Source organism: Mustela lutreola, chromosome 15 (genome assembly GCF_030435805.1).
Source record: "Mustela lutreola isolate mMusLut2 chromosome 15, mMusLut2.pri, whole genome shotgun sequence".
NCBI classification, from domain to species: domain Eukaryota; kingdom Metazoa; phylum Chordata; class Mammalia; order Carnivora; family Mustelidae; genus Mustela; species Mustela lutreola.
This window is the reverse complement of record NC_081304.1, coordinates 26,334,033-26,349,161: the sequence shown is the minus strand read 5'-3', so window position 1 is coordinate 26,349,161 and position 15,129 is coordinate 26,334,033. Positions and strand designations below refer to the sequence as shown.

At 41.5% G+C, this 15,129-nt stretch overlaps 1 protein-coding gene across 1 annotated transcript in view; it reads right to left on the bottom strand.

Annotated features, from left to right (window-relative positions):
• Positions 1 to 15,129, bottom strand: part of UTP18 (UTP18 small subunit processome component) — a 41,676-nt gene that overhangs the window by 17,150 nt on the left and 9,397 nt on the right. Inside the window, exons 5-10 of the mRNA XM_059150498.1 lie at positions 12,235 to 12,323; positions 10,009 to 10,134; positions 9,547 to 9,721; positions 4,872 to 4,972; positions 4,333 to 4,423; positions 1,027 to 1,150 (exon numbers count right to left, since the gene is read on the bottom strand). Of these exons, the coding sequence (XP_059006481.1) occupies positions 1,027 to 1,150; positions 4,333 to 4,423; positions 4,872 to 4,972; positions 9,547 to 9,721; positions 10,009 to 10,134; positions 12,235 to 12,323 (706 nt within the window). The remainder of the gene's footprint in view (positions 1 to 1,026; positions 1,151 to 4,332; positions 4,424 to 4,871; positions 4,973 to 9,546; positions 9,722 to 10,008; positions 10,135 to 12,234; positions 12,324 to 15,129) is intronic.

Here is a 15,129-nt window from a genome sequence, read left to right as displayed (position 1 = left end):
AAGCTCCACAGCCTGGTCCTACTATCCCTTCCCCCATACCCCAAAGGTAGGAGGTGACCAATTTTCAAATGGTGGTGGGGATGTTTATGAGGATTTGCCCCAATTTTAACCTTGAAGGAGGGAGTGAAGAAAGAGTGGGGACTATGCTGTGCTTCCAGATGGCATCTCTCAAACAGGAAGATTCGACTGAAGTTGTGTCTAGTCTAAGAAAGTCATAAAAACCCACTGTTGGAAGCTCTAAAGCTACAGGGACTGGTAAGTGATTTGGTCGGTAAGATAATTCAGAAATCCAGGTAAGTCTCAGAGCCATCTTTCCCCCAGTGTAATAACCATTTTCTTCCAGTGGTAACACAGTAACATGTTCCAGATAATATTTTCAAAGTTTCCACAATACTAATGAACAGTATTTCTAAGGAACCTATGTTTGATTTGTACCACTAACCAAAGAAAAACTGCTTAAGTACCTTTAAAACTTAAACATAAGGCTTAAGTTATTCTGCTTCCTTGTCAATGGCAAGAAGCCAAAACAGCAATAAGAAAACTTGATGTGATCAAATGAATATGCCAAATATAAGGAAAAAATATAATGACATAAGGCAGTCCTGTATTTCCTTGTCAAAAGTGCTCATATGCCACCATTAACATTATTAAACATTGCATTAAGATGATAAAATGCAAAACACCTGGGTGTACTGACTCTCTATTACTGAAGAGTTTATACACAGAACTACTTAGGCACTATGTAGTATATTTCTTTTTTTTTTTTAATTTTACTTAGGTATGTCTTTTAGAAAGAGAGTACGACCAAGGAGAAGAGCACAGGGAGAGGAAGAACGTTAAGCAGACTCCATGCCTAGCACAGAGCCTAATGTGCGGCTCAATCTCATGACCCTGAGACCATGACCTAAGCCAAAAATCAAAAGTCGGATGCTTAACTAAGGCACCCAAATGCCCCTAGTATATCTGATTCTTTAGCATTTTCTCACTAGCACATGATTAAGGTCACAGAAACCTCTTTATACTTACCCACAAGCCACATACTGTCCATTCCTAGATGTGGCAATGCTTAATCCATATAAACTGCCTTCATCAACAAATCTGTTAAGGCATTTTCTAGAGTTCACATCCCAAACATAAACTTCCCCATCGCCTGTATGAAAGAGCCAAGAAAGGGTTTGGTTAATTTTGTTTTAAACTTGAATGCCAAGTGAACTTACCATTCTTAGCCCCTCTTTAATACTAGAAGTGACTACAAACAAAAAGTCACTATAAATGTCCTAGATCTAGAAAACTGGCCTAAAAATATTTCTGGTAAACATTCCCATATATAGAAAACTGCACACTAATCAGTAGTTAATCAACAGTATCTTTTAGTTTAGAGTGAAAATCACAAACTCTTGGCTTGAGTTGAACTTCCAAAAAAATCTTTTACATTTCACTCAGATGAATTATGGGGAGAAAATCTGAAAAAACAAAAAAACAAAATACCCACCATAGTAAGTTCCAACCTCCATCAACAGGCACTAGAGCACCTCCACGTGAGGCCAAGATACTGACACCAAATTGATGATGGTAGTCATGATGAAGGGAGAATGAAGGGATCCAGACCACAAGGGAATTATAATTTAAGATACATACCACTTACCTACTATCAAGTAATTTAAACAATAATAAATGCCAACTGTGAGGGGCCCCTGGGTGGCACAGTCGGTTGAGTCTCCAACTCTTGATTTCAGCTCAGGTCATGATCTCAAGGTTGTGGAATGGAGCCCTGCTCTGGGCTCTGTGCTCAGAGGGGAGTCTGCTTAGGATTTTCTCCCTCCCTCTCCCCTCCCCTCCCCCCCCCCCTCAAGTGCACGCATTCTCTCTCTAAATTAAATAAATAAATCTTTAAAAAAGTAATAAATGTCAGCTGTGACCAATAAGCACAAACAGTTTAGAGAAGGGAAAATGTGTGTAAGACTGAGGAGTATGTTGAATGTGAAGGGAACATGAATACTTTCATGACAGTAAAGACCATCGGGGAGCCTGGCTGGCTCAGTCAGAAAAGCATGCAACTCTTAATCTCGGGTGTCATGAGTTCGAGCCCCACACTGGGTAAAGAGATTACTAAAAATATATAAACTTACAAAAGAAAAGAAAGAGATGACTATTGCCAAAATTCGCCCTCATTCTTTTTTCTCTCCTCTACAGGCCCATGATACTGATGATCACTCTCTTCCTCACACACCCATTTAAAGATTTCTTAATGACCCTACACTCACCACAAAGGTGTTCCTCATGCACCCATTTCATCTCTGCCTTTTCTGTGGATATTACACTCTGGTTCACTTTTCTAAGATTTTATTTATTTATTTACTTATTGCGGGGGGGGGGGGTGTCAAAAGGAGAGGAACAAGCAGATTCCAAGCTGAGTGTGAGCTGATGCAGGACTTGACCCCAGGACCCTGAGATCATGAATGAGCCGAAACCAACAGTCGGTCACCCAATGAACTGAGTCACCCAGGCACCCTTAAAGTTCGCTTTTCTATATTTTTATCCTCCCAATGAGAATTCAATTAAGCTCACTAGTTCAACTATTTCCTTGACAAAGATTATTTCCCAGGCTGACATGAGGGTGTAGATTAAGTTGTAGTAAAATATATTTGAAAAAACTGAACAGGGTCAAACTTGAAAGTCTTTGCATCTGTCTGTACAGTAATGTTACAATAAAAGAGGGCATTTTAGTTTTACTCTCAGCCCAGCTGGCAACAGATTAAAATGGGAAGAAAAGGGATCAACTGTGGGAAGGTCATCCAGATGTTACCAAAGCCAGACTTTGGGTTACTCTTCCCTATGCTTTTAGAACCTTTATTAGGGAAAATAAGACCTCCACAGTAATGACCAAATCTGTAAATATTTTACATTTGCATCTAGTTCATACAGAAATTTTAGTATCTCTGACCCTCCATATCTCTTCTCTCCCACTCTGACCCTCCCAGGATCCGAGAGCCATTTCATTTGGAACACAGGACTCTGACTCTGAACCAGTTAAGTGTCCAACTCTTGGTTTCGGCTCAGGTCATGATCTCAGGGTCCTGGGATCAAGCCCCATGGCTGGCTCCCTACTCAGGAGGGAAGTTCCTCTCTCTCTCTCTCCCCCCCCCCTCGGACCCTCCCCCCCCCTCGTGCACTCTCTAAAATAAATAAATCTATAAAAAAAAACACATACACAACTTTTTAATCCAGTTATAAAATAAGTCACAGAGACAATGTACAACATGGCAACCACAGTTACTAATAAAATAGTGCACATCTGAAAGTTGCTAAGAGAGTAGATCTTAAAAGTTCTCATCACAAGAAAAAAAATCCTAATTATGAGTAGTGACAGAAGATTGAACCAGACTTATCATGGTGGTCATTTTTAATATACACCAATACTGAATGTTGTACACCTAATATGTTGTATGTCTGTTATACCTAAGAAAAAAAACTAACGCTATATATTTTCAAGTGCTGCTAGCTGAGGTATAGCAAAAATTCTGCCCAAGAGCCCCAAAGAGACTGGACAATAGTAGTCACAGGCAGAACCACTTTGATGTCTCCCACTACCAACCATCGTGAGCTATACTGAGATTACAATGGTCCCAAGATCCTATAGGAAAGAGACTAACAGCCCAAGAAGGCACAGAACAATCAGAAAGGCAGGAGAGCAAAAAAGTGCCAGATTAGAGACTGTCAGGGGTGAAAGCTCTTCTACTGCACCACAGGAATGTCAGAGGGTGAAACCCGAATTGTTTTCAGTCAATAACGAAGAACATTCCAAATACTATCCAAGTGAAAAGGTACTGCTAAAAGAAAAAGGTGACTTTCAAAAGGAAAGACTGAGCATGAATCATCTTTTAAATAACCATTTTCTTCTGGTCTTTTCCCCATACATGGTAACATGGTTAAATGGTCAGCTCTTCACTATTACTAGTTAGTAAATAAGATGGCAAAAGGCAATGACAAAAATCTAAAAATAAAAATTACTTTCTAACACAAATCTAAACTCAAACACTGTTTTTGGTTAAATCTGAAATGTGAACACATCCAAAGCTTTTAAAAAGCTTTAGGTGAGGGATGCCTGGGTGGTTCAGTTGGTTAAGCCGTTGCCTTCGGCTCAGGTCATGGGGGGATCAAGCCCCACATCAGGCTCCTTGCTCAGCAGGAAGCCTGCTTCTTTCTCTGCCTCTGCCGGCCACTCTGCATGCTTATGCTTCTCTCTCTCTCTCTGTCTCTCTGACAAATAAATAAATAAATAAAATCTTTAAAAAAAAAAAAAAGCTTTAGGTGATCACGTCATTAACCCACCTGAAGAGGCATATAGTTTCTTGCTATCTGAAGAGAACGTGGATGCTGCAACCCTTCCATTAATTTTCATGCTACCAATCAGTTCTTTGGTCTGAAAGAATAACAAATATTACTTATCCAATTTTTAGCAGGTGCATGGAAGAATCACACTGGGAATAAAAACAATCTAGTTCTGGTCTGTAGCACCTACTAAACGTTGTCCCTATACTCACAAGTTCTCCCCAAGTCCCACTGTGCCCCTCCACTCAGATGCAGATTTCGTTCAAGACTATCCCTACCCTGGGGTGCCTGGGTGGCTCAGTGGGTTAAAGCCTCTGCCTTTGGCTGGGGTCATGATCCCAGGGTCCTGGGATTGAGCCCTGCATCGGACTCTCTGCTCAGCAGGGAGCCTGCTTCCTCCTCTCTCTCTCTCTGCCTGCTTCTCTGCTTACTTGTGATCTCTGTCAAATAAATAAATAAAAATCTTTAAAGAAAAAAAAGACTATCCCTACACTCATGTCTTATCCTGAAAGAACAAGCAGCCACTATTAATGGTTGACCTTCATTGACAGCAAATGAAGATATCCAGCAACACCATTTATCAGCAAGAAGGACCCATCTGGAGACACTTCGAAGCTCCTCACTATCTTCTCTTTCAAACCTGAGAGAAGAGACAAATTAATAAAGATTAATATGATTTTCAGTGATGTTATCTTTCACTGGCAATGGAGAATTTCTTTTAAAATATCTAACTGCCTCAAACTAAACCAAAAGTAGGCTCAGACTCTGAATAAGTCTGACCCTATGCATCACTGAGTATGACCCAAGTATAAGGTCATTACCAAGTGCTTCCTTTACCTGTCTTGGTTAACAGTCACCATCTGAACTGCGGCCAAAGATTCAGCTCTCTGAACAGTAAACATACCAACTAATTTTCCAAATGTGAACGGTGACATCTGTAATTAACTAAAAGGATAAATTATACTTCTTTGTCACAAAGTTCATTACCAGGAGGGAAATGCACGGCCATCAGAAACAGCTAAAACATAGTAATATGTACAGACTAGTTGCTGGCCACCAACTAAACACCCAATGATGAAGGAGTCTAGTCTTAACTTCATGGATCCAAAAAGGAAAAAAAGAAAAAAAAACCCACAAAATGTCAGTATATTCAAGAGCTGATTAGTTTCCCAAAATGTGACTCATGCAACCTAATCACATGACCTAAGAATATAAACCAGTCAATTTACTTACTTCCCAAAGGACACATTCCTTTTCCATCCCTAAAAGGCTCATACTGACCATGCAGGAGACTCCTTCCATCAGGACTACTTAGTGAGGAAACTTACTCATTATTAAACTGCCTGAGAGAAAGGGTGCTGAAGGAATAGATACCACTGGCCCCCTGTAGGGAAGGGAAGCAGGTAGCCAGGGAAATGGAGCAGAGTCAAGTTTTCCCTCTTCACCCTTTTGTATGTATTGGATTTTTGCACCACATGAATGTACTGCTTGGTCAAAAAAAATTATTTCAAAAAATATTTAAGTTGCTAAGTTAAAACATTCATCAGAATAAATAAACTGAGAAAACTCTAGTGAGAAATCCTTGTTCCCCTACAGGAAAATGCTGGCTAAGGCTGCCACAGACCGCCTCCATCCTACAAACAGTTTTCATCCAGATGGTTCACAATCCTACAAACCGGGCCTCCCACTCAAGTGCTGCCCACAAACACTATACCCTGGGTCTCTGGAGGGAACTCAATCCAGACACGTATTTCCAGCTAATGGGGTACAATCTGAACCTACTCCTCTCTAGGAGAAAATCCCATCACATGATGAAGCAGGGAAGGGAGGCTAGATCTCGAAGTGTGGGGCTGCAGCCAGAAACCACACCCCACCCCCAACTTAACCCTACTGACACAGAACTGGACAGGAGGAATGCAAGAGAGAACTCAGAGGCCTACAGCTGGGGATCCCCACAGCCATGGAGGGCTACAGACTGTGCAGGGATTGTCAGAGCAGCAGGGAAGAGTGCCCTCACGCTGTGCAGTGTGGCAACAACAGAGACAACAGCCAGAGGGCTCGTTACATCAAGCCTGCTCTCTGGCACAGGTGGCTCGAAGACCTCCTGCTTGTAGCCTAAGGAATCCTGTTGTTAGGGAATTCAGGAGAGGAGAGTGTCTTCCACAAGGAAATACAAGACTTGCAGCAAATAAAGACAGGCAGTTGATATAGAAAGTAAATGAAAAAACCACCGCATTTTCATCCAAAACTTACAGAATACCAGTAATATGTATACAATTTTGCTTTTAACCTCGCAAAAAATAATAAACACTAATATCAATATTGTAATTGCTTTTTACAAACGCTGAACCTCCCAAAATAGGAACCAGACAAAACATATGACCTTGAAAAAGATACTATGCTTTGAAGATGTCAGATATAAATCTTTCTGTGAATCTGTGAATGACATTTTTAGGTCAACTAAAGAGCAAGTGGTAAGAAAAAGAATGGCTGGGGCGCCTGGATGGCTCAGCGGGTTAAGCCTCTGCCTTCAGCTCAGGTCATGATCTCAGGATCCTGGGATCGAGCCCCGCATCAGGCTCTCTGTTCAGCAGGGAGCCTGCTTCCCAACACCCCCCACCCCGCCCCATCTGCCTGCCTCTCTGCCTATTTGTGATCTCTCTGTCAAATAAATAAATATTTTTTTAAAAAAGAGAGAGAAAAGAAAGAAAAAAAAAGAAAAAGAATGGACAATTTTATTACAACAATGCCAGGTTCCCCAAGACGGCAAGTGGATTTGCTGTGCTGGGATAGACCCTACGCTGCTTTTACTGTGGGAGCAGCCCCCACCAAGTGCCACGAGCGCTCAATTACCTCTTTTGAACAAACTAGAGGGAAGGAGAGTTGAGGGGTGGGGGGATGGGTGAACGAGGTGATGGGGATGAAGGAGGGCCCTTGTGATGAGCACCAGAATTGTTGAATCATTATACTGTACACCTGAAACTAACAAAACACTGTATGCTAACTAACTGGAATCAAAATAAAAACTAGAAAATAAAACTAAAAAAATTAAAAATGATCTCTTTTAATATTTAGGACCCTCGACTTTATAGAAAGCTGAAGCTCAGATATTACCAAACCATAAGACCTATAAGCAAAATGGCAGCCTAACCAACTAATTTTATTCCCAAATGGTCAAATTCCTTATGTGTTTACCTAGAACAAGGTATCTCTCTTATGACTTGTCCTTCTAAATGATGCAGCAGAAATTGCTTCTGGAGTCTCAATTAGTAATCTGGGGTTCCCAACCTTTTCATGTGTCAGTCTGTGGTTGTTCAAAAACTTTTATAACCAGGGGTGCCTGAGTGGCTCAGTGGGTGAAAGCCTCTGGCTTCGGCTCAGGTCATGATCCCAGGGTCCTGGGATCAAGCCCCACATCGGACTCTCTGCTCAGCGGGGAGCCTCCTTCCTCCTCCTCTCTCTCTCTCTGCCTGCCTCTCTGCATACTTTGTGATCTCTGTCAAATAAATAAATAAAATCTTTAAAAAAAAAAAAAACTTTTATAACCAAAGGAAATGCTAAACTTCAGTTCTATGTTGGTGAAAATAGAGATGTAATGTTTTTCCCATATGACTTCATTGGCCTCTAAATTCTATCAGAGAATGTTGAAAATCCATAGACCCCATTATGAACCCCAATGGGTTAATGAGAAAAACCACCAATTCAGAATTCTTCAGAATGCATCAATTCTGTACTCCTCATTTTTCAAACTTACATTTAAGACAAAGAGTTTACAAATGTATAAGTTTGCATATTCTAACCAATGTCCTTAATTAATTTTGAGTTAGAGTGTTTCATAATGAGATTGAAAATAGCGTTCAACAACCAACCCCACACAAAAAAATACATTTACTTTAGCACTATCATCATTACTGCCAAGCTATGCTTGTTGAGGAAAGAGCAAAGAGGGTGAGATAAATGCCACATCTTAGAAGGTAGCGATCAGACGCACACTCCGGCGTACCTGCAGATCCACCATCAACATCACTGACTATCTTCACCAACCCCAGGGATCTGCTTCTCCCAAGAGGATATAAGGCGCCCACTCCTTTTCATTAGTGGAATAACATGTGAAAACAGTTAACAACTACATACTGTTTTCTGCGTCAGTATGGGGAAACTGTTTCAGGCTCTTCAACTCAGTGAGGTCCACAGACCAGCAACACCAGCCTCACCCACGAACTTGTGAGAAATGCAGAATCCGGCCCCCTCAGACCTATAGAAGCACATTCTGCACTTGAGCCAGATCCCCAGGGGACTCCTGTGCACAGTAATGTCTGAGAGGCCCTGCCGTAAAGCACACTTAAACTACAAATCCACTCGGAAAGGGTCACCGAAGTTGACAGGAAACACAAGAAGCAGAAGACTGGAAACACTGATGATAAACCCCATAAATGTTTCTGAAGCTGAACTTGTTCACTTTGAACCATTAGCAGAAAAAAGGCTGTACAGAGCTACCCCTTTCCTTTACAGCCCCAAACATATACCCAGTTTAACAGGGAGACTGCCAGGGAGCCACAGCACTGTTATCAACGCCTCCCAGGGCGTATAGCGCTAACCCAGCCAACCCACCACAGGGCTTTGGTCCACAGAGGGTTCCTGAAGGTGTCACTGGATTTTGCGGTGATGCGAGGAGGGGCATGAGGGAGAAGAATGGGGAAGGCAGAGGAAGATAAATTTTCAAATAATAAAACATTTTCTTAAGCAGTCTTGAAAATACATTATGATCTCCAAAAGCAGTGCTTTATTTCCTTTAAACATAAACCAAATATCTATTATAACAGACACCAGAAGGACAAGAGAGAATCCAAATCTCCAGAAGACTAGAGAGGGGAGATACTCTGTCTGAGGACTTGGGACTCGGGTCTTCTAGCTCCCAGGCTCTTTCTGCAGTATCACCTGCCAATCTTACAGCCTTCTGTTTGCAACTGCTTTTCTGCTCAGGGAGATACAGATTCCCAAATTCCAGTTTTCCCAGAAATGCTCAATAAAAAGTTTACTATTTTCATTCAAATGTATCATCTCAACACAGTGACATTTTCTGAATACTTAAAAAGATTCTTATTTTTAAGAATCATGTGGGGGAAAAGTGGTCATAAACACTGTTAAATGAACTCAGCTGTGGGGCTGACAGGGCAGAGGGGTGATGGGCGGCATGTTTGATAGAAACCTTACCTCTCACTTGATGCACAGGAATTAGCTTTCCAGCCAGCATATCATAGACATAAAGAACCTTGCTGTGGATGCTCGTGGCTAAAACCTCTTCTCCAGTAGCACTAAAACAGGCCTTAAATATTGGAAACTTCTCCAAATAGATGCTCTGGATTTTAGGATTTGTTTTTCCATCAACCTATAAGGAGAGGCAAAACATTCCTTTTGGTTATTTCCATAGACTGTATCCTGTGAGTAAGTACTTCTCACCACGAGTTTCCATTTAAAAAATGCACAGCACAGGGTGCCTGGGTGGCTCAGTGGCCTCTGCCTTGGGCTCAGGTCGTGATCCCAGGGCCCTGGAATCAAGCCCCGCATCGGGCTCTCCGCTCAGCAGGAGGCCTGCTTCCCCTCCTCTCTCTCTCTGCCTGCCTCTCTGCCTACTTGTGATCTCTGTCAAATAAATAAATAAATAAAGATACACACCTGAAACAGCGACACGGCATTATCTCGCGCGGCAACCATTACAACTTGCGCACAAGGATGGAACTGCACGGATGAGATCCGAGCCGTGGTAGGACGTTCCGCGTTAACATGGAGACAATTCTTTACCTGTGGAAAAAGACAGTGACAACTCTATCAATTCAAATGAGTTAACATTCTTTTTTTTTTTTGAAGATTTTATTTATTTATTTGACAGGAAGAGAGAGACAGCACGTACAAGCAGGCAGAGCAGCAGGCAGAGGCAGATGGAGAAGCAGATTTCCCATAGACCAGAGAGCCCAGATTCAGGACTTCATCCCAGGCTCCTGGAATCATGACCTGAGCCGAGGGCAGATGCATAACTGAGCCACCCAGGAGCCCCAACATTCTTTTCTTTAAAGCATGAAGGAAAGACAATTCAACATAGCTTATGCTGAGAAGGAAGTACACTGGTATGGTAACCACAAGACCACAGCTCTACTACCAACTAGCAAGTCATTTTACTAAATAATAATCCATTTTTACCATCTTTCTAACAAGGGGATGAAATAGTTAAGGTCTTGGGGGGACCAGGACAGTCATTTCCTCATGATATACCATACAGATTAGGAGACTGACTTCAAGCATATTTTACATAAAATTGCTACTCTAGCATTTTTGCATTCATGGCACAAAATAAAAGGCACTCTGTAATGGTCCCCATGGTTCTGTGGTTGGCATGGACAGCTATGTTCTCCTCTCAAAATACATGATTCCTAGCTTAAAGCAATGATGACCTCATACATCATGCATTAGGCTATTTTCAGTTATTTCCTAGTTTTTACAGGTTGCTCTCTCTCCATTAAAAACTCAATTATAGGGCACCTGGGTGGCTCAGTTGGTTAAGCAACTGCCTTCGGCTCAGGTCATGATCCTGGGGTCCCAGGATCAAGTCCCGCATTGGGCTCCCAGCTCCACAGGGAGTCCGCTTCTCCCTCTGACCTTCTCTCCTCTCAGGCTCTCTCTCACTGTCTCTCTCTCAAATAAACAAATAAAATCTTAAAAAAAGAAAAAAAAAACTCAGGGGCGCCTGGGTGGCTCAGTGGGTTAAGCCTCTAGCTTCCACTCAGGTCATGATCTCAGGGTCCTGGGATCGAGCCCCACATCGGGCTTTCTGCTCAGCAGGGAGCCTGCTTCCCACCCCCGCCCCCGCCTGCCTTTCTGCCTACATGTGATCTCTGTCAAATAAATAAATAAAATCTTAAAAAAAAAAAACTCAAAGGAAAAAACAGAGTACTAGGTGTATGTTTTGTTTATAAGAAACGAACTTAGATTCTTACGATAACTGCATTATGTGGATGTGAATCTACCCTATGAAGAGCTGACTGAACTGTCTTCATAAGGTGGAGGAAACACAATCACTCTGTCTCCTAGTAATCTGCCCTAATAGGGTTCCCTCCCCCATCTAAAGGATGCTACCATTTTATAATGGAGAAAAATATCTGTCAGAGATCTGTAACAGATATCTAACTGAAGCACTGGGCTGGGCAGGTACTTATTACCACAATGAACAAGTCAGATACAGTCTCACTAGTGCAGACCACTTTAGACAAGAGAGCCAGGAATAACCTTCCTAAGTGTCGTCTGAGCAGAAGGGTACGGACAGGTTTGGCCATGAGCAGTGCTTGAAGGACAGACAGGCAGAAGCAAGAGCAAAAGCTCAGAGGCAAGAAAGGACTCGGTATGCTCAAGAAACAAAAAGAAGGCCTGAGGGAACCTGGGTCAGAAACAAAGGGGAAACTTCTGGGACGAAGCTCAGATACACGCAGACACCAGATTATGAAGAGCAGTGGAGACCATGATAAAGAATTCAAAAGTTTTCAAAAAGCAATGAAAAGTGACATGACCTGATGTTTTAGAAGCCCCTCCTGGCTACTACTAATGAAGAACAGGAAGAGGAGAGTGGAAGTGGGAGACACCCACTTCCAATTCACCAAGTGACTGCAGTGCATGAGCTAACAAAGAATGGCAGCATGAGCCAGGCTAGTGCCCAAGGAAACGCAGGAAAACGCAAAAGGAGAAATCAAACAATTGGTAAAAGATTCCTGGGAACATAATTTAATCTTCTTGATCATTTCTGCAGAAGAGTAATAAATGACAGCAACATGTTTAATCCCACAGAGAACACGAACCCACACACTGGGTGTCAGAGGTAGTCAGCTGGAGGGGCCTAACTTGGCTGACTCTCACCTTTAAGATTCCTTTAGGAAGAGAAGCTGATGTAGATATGAAATTCCCAGTCCTTTGCAACAAATCATCTTCATCCTCTTCACTTTCACCTAAGTCAAACAAACCCACAAGGCTGAGTTTTAGAATCAACGAGATGGCCATTCCCTTCCCCAAACATCTCTATATTTCAAACTTCAACTCCCCCCATTCCAGCCGCCAATCTCAATCACTTTATTTCAACTGCAATTGGTAAAAGTAAAACAAACTAAATTTGAAAGGGAGGGGAAAATGACACAGAGTCCAATATATATGGTTAAATACAAGCTTGACTCTGGAATGAAAGATACACATTCACAGACAATGACTAAAACAGGATGAAAAAAATAAAAGTTGAAGTCAGTATTTAATTTAAAAAGAACAATTCATAATTATGGCAAAATTGGCAATAAGGTGGACAGCAGATCTGGCTTAACCCACATGAACAAGGACTAGCACTTCTAGTTGACTGAGAGACCAAGATCAGCAAACTGTGTATCAAAACTTCAAAGAGAGCTAACAGGGCTTCTTTTCTCCTGAGGATTCTAGTAAAGAGGGCCAAGAAGCTGAGCAACATTTTTAAAACACCCACATGGGGGACATCTGGGTGGCTCAATGGTTAAGTATCTGCCTTCAGCTCAGGTCATGATCCCAGAATCATGGGATCGGGCCCCAAACTAGGCTCCTTGCTCAGCAGGGAGCCACTCCCCCTGCTTGTACTCTCTCTCTGTCAAATAAATAAAATCTTTGGGGCGCCTGCGTGGCTCAGTGGGTTAAGCCACTGCCTTTGGCTCAGGTCATGGTCTCAGGGTCCTGGGATCGAGCCCCTCGTCAGGCTCTCTGCTCAGCAAGGAGCCTGCTTCCTCCTCTCTCTTTGCCTGGCTCTCTGCCTGTTTGTGATCTCTCTCTCTGTCATTAAATAAATAAAATCTTTAAAAAAAAAAAAGTAAGTAAATAAAATCTTTTAAAATTAACTAATTAATGAAATAAATAAAACACCCGCAGGAAGAAGAGGGTAAAAGCCAGCACTAAAAGACCTCTAAGATTCTTAAGGGGGTCTGGTAAACCATCAGGCTTCTAATTAGAGCCACAGAAGTCTACACCAAGGATTAAGGGTGAAATCAAAAAATTGTAAGAATTATAGGAAAATCCTCCACAGGGGCACCTGGATGGCTCAGACAGTTAACTGTCTGCCTTCTGGCTCAAGTCATGATCCCAGGGTCCCGGGATCAAGCCCCTGCTTCTCCCTCTCCCTCTGCTTGCCACTCTACCTAATTGTGCTTTCTCTGTCAAATAAATTTTTTTAAAAAAGAAAAAGAAAAGAAAATCCTCCATAAACTGAAACCCAGCTTTGAATCCTTACCATCTCTCACTTGAGTAAGATGCTGTGGGACTATAGTGCCCCTTACCCAGCGACTACTTAGAAACAAATGTACAAATTCTCTGGAGAAAGATATCCTTGTTCTCTTATTAAGCAGCACTATTTTTTATATACTGTGCTCAGCACCCAATGAAATATAACTAGGTTAATAATGACAAGGTAAGGTAACTTGATTGAAAAACCTAAGGAATAACAAACAATTTTCATAGGAGATCTAAATAACTATGTTTTTCAGACTTAAGCTTTTAAAGTACTATGTTTAATATTTTCAAGAATAATGAATATTCAGATACTGAACCAGAGAACTATACTACTAAAAAAAGAACCATATGTTAATTCTAGAACTGAAAACTACAGGAGTTAAAATTAAAATCCCAGTGGTGTTTTTAACAGCATATAAAAATTAGCTAGAGAGACAATTAGTAGTCTGGAAAATGGATCAGAAAAAATATCCAGCCTATACTACAGAAAGCAAAAAGGATCAAAAATGCAGAAAAGAACACAAAATACATTTAAAAGAATAAATAAAAACATTCAACGCACAACAACTGGTGTTCCAGAAGAAAAGGAAGACTGAACAGAAACAGTATTTGAAGAAAATTAGTGAGATTTTCCAGAACTTAAAAAAGACATCACACTAGATTCAAAAGCACTGTGAAGACCAGGCAGAATACAAAGCAAGCTAGAAGGATCAAAGGTTGGGGAGTGAGGGGGAGGAGATAAATGAACAAAATAGCAATAATAAAAGAATCCATCATATTAAGGAATTATTGTTAATTTCCAAAGGCCTATGATGACAGTATTCTAATTATGTTTAAAGTGGGGAGTATTTCCCTTTTAAAGATACTGTGCAAAATATTTACCAATAAAGATAACATGTAAAGCTAGGGTTTGGTCAGCACTGTGCCAATAAGAAGTACACCTTGAACAAGTCACTTTTATCTTTTTGAACCTCGCTCCCTGGTCCTAGGTAGTAGACCAGGATATCCTGATGGTAGCTGACTGGCTAATAAGTGACCTAATCCATTTCCTTTTTCTAATGAATACAAAGACAAACTTCATTTCCTGGGAGTCCATGAAGTTAACGTGGCCTTGTGACTGAGCTCTGGCCAATAAAATCTAAGTCAAAAGTCCATGTACCACTCCCAGGACAGGCCAATAAAAGTGTCTTTTGGGTGAGCCACTCACTCTTCCCCAATAAGCCACCTGGATGTCAACCTCAGGAAACTTTGAAAAATCCAGCATGAAGCAGGCAGAATCCCTTGGGTCCCTAAAGCACACCAACCCCTCCTCACCACAATTTTTACATGCATGAAAAAAATAACTTCTATTCGATTAATCCACTGGGACATGGAAGGTTTTCTGTTTCAACAGCCAACATAACCTTACCTATTAATTACATAGATCCAAACGTTCCATGAAGGGGCACCTGGGTAGCTCAGTTGATTAAATGTCTACCTTCAGCTCAGGTCATGATCCCAGTGCCCTGAGACAGAGCC